This window comes from Sphaerodactylus townsendi, linkage group LG06 (assembly GCF_021028975.2).
Source record: "Sphaerodactylus townsendi isolate TG3544 linkage group LG06, MPM_Stown_v2.3, whole genome shotgun sequence".
Lineage (NCBI taxonomy): Eukaryota > Metazoa > Chordata > Lepidosauria > Squamata > Sphaerodactylidae > Sphaerodactylus > Sphaerodactylus townsendi.
Window position 1 is genome coordinate 4,392,931 of NC_059430.1, and position 7,760 is coordinate 4,400,690.

Sequence of the window (7,760 nt, forward strand, 5' to 3'; positions counted from 1 at the left end):
GCTGATCCAGGTCATCAGAGACTTCATGCTGGAGGCAGAGAGAGGCTTCCAAGGTCTAGAACAGATTCCATGCCTTGGGGCTATCATGCACGAACACCCTGAAAACTCTAGATAGGTTTTGCTCACCTTGAAAACAGGATGAACAATAACGGACAGACTTTGGGAAACGGAGGGCCCCATTCTTGATTTGTCACCCATGTGCAAAGGTGAGTACCTTTTGGGGGCCACCATATTTCCAGGTGTTGGGCAAATCCCTCTCAATCTGCAGGCAGGAAAAGAGGTAGCTTTGACCTAAAAATGGGGGAGCTGGAGCACAGAGTTTTGAAGGAGGACATTGACATAGTGGGCATCACAGAGACCTGGTGAAATGAGGAGAACCAGTGGGATGGTGTCACATAAAATAGACAATGCAAGGGGAGCTGATTCCCCTACAGAAGCATCGACTATCAATACCAGGTGTGAAGGATAGTCTAATATTAGGAATAGTTTATCATCCCCCTGACCAAAGCACACAAGAGGATTCTGAGATGGAAAAAGAAATTAGAGAGGCCAACAAAAGCCAAAAAATTAGTGGTAATGGCTGATTTCAACTATCCCCACATAAACTGGAAAAATGCATGTTCAGGTCATAGTAAGGAGAGAGCATTCCTGGATATGCTAAATGACTGTGGCTTAGACCAGATGGTTGTGGAACCAACCAGGGGAGAGGTGATCCTAGATCTAATTCTATGTGGGACTCAGGACCTGGTGCGGGAAGTCAGTGTTGTTGAGCCGATAGGGAACAGCGACCACAATGCTGTCAGATTCAATATCTCTGCATGCGAACAAGTGACAACTACTAATGTGAAAGTTACATTCACCTTCCAGAAAGGGAAATTTCTCAAAAGATGAGGGGGATAGTGCGCAGGAAGCCGAAAGGGAAAATCAAGAGAGTCAAAACTGTCCGGGATGCTTGGAGGTTATTTAAAAACACAGTCATAAAAGCTCAGCTGGAATGTGTTCCGCAGGTTAGGAAAGGCAGCACCTAGTCCAAAAGAAAACCACCATGGCTAACAAGAGAGGTTGATGAAATTATCAGAAAAAAGAAAATGTCTTTTAAGAAAAAATGGGAAGTCCAGTTTCTGACTGTTGGGGAAAGGGAATATGAGAGGGAACACAAATGGTGGTAAAAGAGAAACAAGGTAGCTGTAAGGGAGGCAAAAAAGGATTATGTTACCTAGCTTAACAGGGTTGAACTATATTTTGAGTAGCAATGGGGAAGTACTCAGCTTGGCAATGTGAGAGGTAGGCTAGGAGGGGATATTTGAGACTATGCATATGGGGAATGAAGGCATGGAGAGTTCCGCAGAGTAACACAAGGAGTTCAAATCAAGTTTAAAATGTTTATATAAATTTGGTTTCAAACACACACATTCAGCAACATATGGAGGCACATACACACCAGTTCCTAGATATATAAATAGGAGGGGAAAATAGGTTTGGAAAATAGGAGGGGAATTGGGAGGCAGCAGGGTGATAGGTTACCTAATGACCTAAATGCAGCAGACGACACGGAAGAAGGCAGGGATTCTATGCCAGCACAGAGATCCCGTAGAAGGATGATATATCATGTCTCACACCAACGAGACCAAGGGAGGTTCGGGTTAGCAATGAGCAATGAGTTTCAGGCGAGCAAGACTTTTATAGGGTGGATCGCTAGTTTGGCGGGAAAAGAGACCCTTTGCATTTAGGTCTCATGTCTTGCATCTGTGCTGGGTTGCAGGGCTGAGCTAATCAATCAGCTCATCTATTGTTCTAAATACTGGGACAATGAGGCCAATTGCTTTTAGTTTAACTCAGGAAGCACTGAAGGCTTTATGCAGATAGACTCTTTGGAGGTACTGCTCAGGTTATTCAAATTTGGCTGAGGCTTCTAGGTTGGGATAGGACTAAAAGTTGTATCAATAGGTGGAGGAAATGCAAGGAAGCAACCATTTGTTGTAGAACCATTTTCTAAAAGGTGTAGTGAAATGTAACATCAGATACCACGGAGTATTCCAGGATTCATTATGTTACAACAGTTCAGCAAAGTGTGGTAATCAAGATCATGCCCACAAACAAATGAGGCTTCCAAATTCTATTGACTGGAGTAACTCATTCACTGATTAGATTTTGTAAAGCAAATCTTTTGCCTGTGGCATGCTTCTAAGTGGACACACTGCTACGCACACTTAGAAATATGACAGTTGGTTTCTGCCAATATGGTTTACCAAGAAAATATTCTGAAATGATATATGTTGGCCAATCCTGTTGTGCAATCCTGTTGCGTGGGGGGTTGGCCAACCTTGTTTCTTGGTTCTTATATGTTGGGGGTGACCAGGACCGTAACAATTATGAGGAATGCATGGCTGCAAACATCAAGACCAGCAACAAACAGTTCTTCAAGTACATCACAAGTAGAAAGCCTGCTAGAGAAGCAGTAGGCCCATTAGATGACAAAGGAACAAAAGATGTGCTAAAGGATGACAGATTGCAGAGAAGCTGAATGAATTCTTTGCATCTGTCTTCACCCGAGAGGAGGTGAGGAAAATTCCTGCACCTGAACCAAGCTTCCTAGGAGGGGAATCTAAGGAACTAGAAAAGATAGTGGTAGACAAGGAAGAAATTCTGGCAGCCATTGATAAATTAAATGCTACCAAATCCCCTGGCCCAGATTGCATTCACCCAAGAGTTCTTAAAGAGCTCAAGCATGAAATTGCTGATCTTCCCAATTTAATATGCAACTTATCCCTGAAATCAGCCTCCATCCCTGAAGACTGGAAGATGGTCAATGTCACACCAATCTTTAAGAAAGGGTCTAGGAGGGACCCAGGAAATTACAGGCCAGTCAGTTTGACATCTGTTCCTGGCAAATTAGTAGAATCTATCATTAAAGATAAAATTATAAAACATGTAGAAAAGCAAGACCTGCTGAGAAAGAGTCAGCATGGCTTTTGCAGAAGCAAGTCCTGCCTTACAAACTTACTAGAGTTCTTTGAGGGGGTAAACAGGCATGTGGATAAGGGGGAACCGGTGGACATTGTCTACTTGGATTTCCAAAAGGCTTTTGACAAATTCCCCACCAGAGATTATTGAGAAAACTCAGCAAGGAAGGAATAAGAGGGATTAAAAACTGGTTGAGGAACAGGAAGCAAAGGGTGGGTGTAAATGGGAAGTTCTCACAATGGAGAGATGTAGGGAGTGGTGTCCCCCAAGGATCTGTTTTGGGTCCAGTGCTCTTTAACCTATTCATAAATTACCTGGAAGTAGGGGTGGGTAGCGTGGTGGCCAAGTTTGCAGATGATACCAAATTATGTAGGGTGGTGAGAACCAAAAAAGGATTGTGAAGAGCTCCAAGCGGACCTTGATAAATTAGGTGAGTGGACTAAGAAATGGCAAATGCAGTTCAATGTAGCAAAATGTAAAGTGATGCACATAGGGGCTACAAATCCAAACTTCACATACACACTACAGGGGTCAGTGCTATCAGTCACAGACCAGGAAAGGGATTTAGGCGTCTTAGTTGATAGTTCCATGGGAATGTCAACTCAATGCATGGCAGCTGTGAAAAAGGCAAACTATGCTGGGGATAATTAGGAAAGGAATTGAGAATAAAACTGCAAAGCCGTGGTGCGACCGTACTTGGAGTACTGTATGTATAAATAAATGAATAAATAAATGAATGAATGAATGAATAAATAAATAAATAAATAAATAAATAAAATGTTGACAGAGAGACATTTTTCTCTGTTTCTCACAATACTAAAACCAGTGGGCATACATTGAAAATGCTGGGGGAAGAATTAGGACTAATAAAAGGAAACATTTCTTCACACAACAGGTGATTGGTGTTTGCAATATGCTGCCACAGGAGGTGGTGATGGCTACTAACCTGGATAGCTTTAAAAGGGCTTCGGTCAGATTTATGGAGGAGAAGTTGATTTATGGCTACCAATCTTGATCCTCCTTGATCTGAGATTGCAAATGCCTTAGCAGCCCAGGTGCTCGGGAGCAACAGCAGCAGAAGGCCATTGCTTTCACCTCCTGCACGTGAGCTCCCAAAGGACTAGATGGACTCTGGTCTGATCCAGCAGGCTTGTTCTTATGGTCTCTAGCCTGTCTAGTGGGCTTGTTCAGCTGACAGATGGGGCCACCTCTTCTACTGACCTGCAGAAACGTCCTCCATGAGCTCTTTGGTCAAGGCCAGCAACGGTTCTCCTGAGCCCATATTGGGAAGGGTGTCTCATAAATTTGAAAAGAACAAACTCCTGGCCTTAACTGAGACAGTGTAATCCTAAACAGAGTTACTTCCTTATAAGAGTGCAACTCAGTTTAGGGGTTTGCTCTAAGACTCTAAGGCTAGTGATTCATGCTGTTTTATAGTGACACTGGTTATGTATACAGCCACATTTCTGTGACTATTGAGATGCATCTACAAATGTAGAGTAAGACTTCTATAGTACTGGGGTCGATTCTCAAGATCTATATATATAGACATATTCTTTTTGTTTCTGTCTTTTATGCTGATATGCCAATAAAGGTTGACAATATCCATGTGGGGCTCTATTTCATGAATCCTTCTACAAGACTTCAGTGAGATTCACTCCCCCGAGAGGCATCCCAAGAATCCTCACCAAGCAAAATGTCTCCTCTCAGTCAATTATTTTCTCCTCATTCTCGATGGGAGTGAAAAATCAGACGCAAGTGGTAGAGTTTGTCTTCCTGGGTTTCTCTGGAATTTCATACGGCCACACCTACCTCTCCCTGGTATTTCTAGCCATCTACTTGGTCACTGTACTGGGGAATCTCATGATATTTATTATGATTCAACTGGATTCCAGCCTCCACACCCCCATGTATTATTTCCTCAGCCACCTCTCCTGCTTAGATATTTGCCTCTCTTCGGTCACAGTTCCTAAGATCCTAGTGAACTTCTTGCGCCAACAACAGACCATCTCCTACAACCAGTGCATGGCCCAGATGTTCTTCGTGATGTCTTTCACGGGAATAGAGGGTGGCCTGTTGGCTGTCATGGCCTACGACCGCTATGCCGCCATCTCTAAACCTTTGCATTACTCCCGCCTCATGAACACCAAGGTGTGCACCGTACTGGCCTTTGCCACTTGGATCTGGGGCTTCCTAAACTCCATTCTTCATACAGCTCTCAGCTTCAAATTGGACTTCTGTGGAGTCAACCAGATTCATCACATCTTCTGTGATCTTCCTCCACTGACGAAAATTGCTTGCAATGATGCACACATCAATGAACTGGCAATCCGCATAGCAAGCATTTTTGTGGGTGGGGGGCCCCTTGTGTTCATTGTTTTCTCATACGTCTTCATCCTGTCCTCCATCTTGAAGATCCGTTCCACCTCTGGGAAGCGCAAAGCTTTTTCCACCTGTGCTTCACATGTCATTGTTGTCTTCATTTACTATGGGAATGCATTACTGAATTATAACAGTCCAAGTGGTGGTTACTCCTTGGCGACGGGCACTTTGGTCTCCACCATGTACTGCATCGTCACCCCAATGCTGAACCCCCTCATCTACAGCCTCCGCAACAAGGAGGTGAAGGGGGCCCTCAAGAAGGCAGTGGACAGCTGGAGGAAGTCTAAGCATCACCACCCTATAAGCTAGGGCAGGTGGCAGATGTTTCGTGTTCTTCTTGAGAGCTACCTGGCTTCAGAACTGTGTGAACTCTGGTGGTAATTGGATGATTATTTTGCTAAACTGAGGGACACCGAACGGGTAAGGAAGACACAGAATCTATAGTAGAACTGAAAGAAGAGCAACAGGTTGCTGAAATTGAGGAACAAGCTCCAGAATAATAAGAATTTAGAAAGTTAGGGAGGCAGAAAAATAGAAAAGTTTAACCCCAAGGAAGAGCACGCAACACGCACCGTTCGATTTATGCCCCATCCTGAGCATCTCTCAGTAGAGGGACATGAAATAGCTGATGCCACAATAAAATATTGCTAGTCTTTAAGGTGCCCCAAGAATCTTGCCCGTTCCTGCTACATCTGCCTAATGAAGCCGCCCCTCAGGAAAAGGTAGCACAGCTCAGATTCTCAGTCACTGGCTGGGTCCCTTTTCTCATCAATGCTTTATTATTCAGTCTTAACAAAAATGGGTCAGAAGGATGTGAGAATGGGGGGTGAGGATGTTTGTCGGACAGTGAGTGTGAGAATGCCCCATGAGGGAAAGCACGAGAGATACCTGGTGTAACGGATTGAAGCTTCTGGTAGAAAGGATTCCTGGTAGCTGTTTTCAGGAACCTTCCTTTTACTTAACTTTTCGCTGCCACCATTTAATTCAGATAACTAGAGAACCCCACGCTGTTACTAGTCACCAAGGCTTTAAAGATTTCCACCTCTCTCCCACGCTGACTTGAGGGGAAATTACTTCAGAGTCCCTTTAACTGTTTTGGAGGGAACTCCTAATGGCTGGGGTTTCTAGCCAGTCACCCATTCTAAAGAAGAAGAAGAAGAAGAAGAGTTTGGATTTATATCCCCCCTGTTCTCTCCTGCAGGAGACTCAAAGGGGCTGACAATCTCCTTGCCCTTCCCCCCTCACAACAAACACCCTGCGAGGTAGGTGGGGCTGAGAGAGCTCCGAGAAGCTGTGACTAGCCCAAGGTCACCCAGCTGGCGTGTGTGGGAGTGTACAGGCTAATCTGAATTCCCCAGATAAGCCTCCACAGCTCAGGCGGCAGAGCTGGGAATCAAACCCGGTTCCTCCAGATTAGATACACGAGCTCTTAACCTCCTACGCCACTGCTGCTCATTGGTTGTAGGAGATGGTCTGTTGCTGGCGCACACACAGAGACTCTCACAGGCACAAGGGAGTTTGAAGACGGCAATTGAAATTTATTTTTAAAACAAAGGAAAGGCTTCTTTAAAACTGGCTCAGAGAGGTACTAAAGCTTGGCGGTTACAGAGAGGTTCTTTTCACTTAGGTTTCAGAGACGTTGTTGGCACTTTAGTTTCACACAGACACACTTGGAGTGTCTCTTCAGAAGAAAAGAGTTTTGCCCCAAAATATCAAACGCCTTTACTGACAGGCAGCTGGTCTTTTGGCTGTGCCTCACCCCTCTGAATCTTGCACGCCGGTCTATGCCCTGTGAGATTCTGGCCTCCAAGCCTCCCTCTCCCACTGTCCCAAACTGGCCAAACTGCCACTGGACTGGGCCTCCCAGGACTGGTGTTGAACTGGGTAGGACAGACTCTAGGTCTGGACAGTCTCACTGTCAAGCCTCTGACTGGCGGGTCCCTTTCCACCAGCCTCAGGGCCTCCACCCTCTAGCAAGCCTCCTCGGCTCGTAGAGTTATCTGAACCCTGACAGCTAACACAGCTGAGTCAGAATCCTTCTCTCTCTCAACTGTCAGTTTCAGACCCCAAACTCTGACTGATCTTCAGTCTCGACTGCTCTCTGACAGACTCTGATTCGAACTCTTCTCACTCTAAGATCGAATCCCCACTACCGTCTTAGCCAGGTTTCAGAACACAAACTAACCAGGTTTGAGGGACGACCTCCCCGGTCGAATCCCCTTTCTCTAGGGTAACTTCTGCCACCACCTGACCATTGTAGGAACTGTCCACTAGGGAGGGTCAGGACCTGTTTTCTTTCCAACTCTTGAGGTCCTGCCTCTGGGTCTCCCATTACCCTCTCCTGGGCTCCACAGGGACAGGTTCCTGCCTAGTTTGCCCCTGGAGGAACAGCTGCTTGCCAACTACTAGCTTCC

At 45.3% G+C, this 7,760-nt stretch overlaps 1 protein-coding gene across 1 annotated transcript; it reads left to right on the top strand.

Annotated features, from left to right (window-relative positions):
- The first annotated feature begins 4,698 nt into the window (after positions 1-4,698).
- On the top strand, positions 4,699-5,655 carry LOC125434642 (olfactory receptor 5V1-like). The gene has a single exon (XM_048500182.1). The coding sequence runs from the start codon at positions 4,699-4,701 to the stop codon at positions 5,653-5,655; it is 957 nt and encodes a 318-aa protein (XP_048356139.1).
- The last annotated feature ends 2,105 nt before the right edge of the window (positions 5,656-7,760 follow it).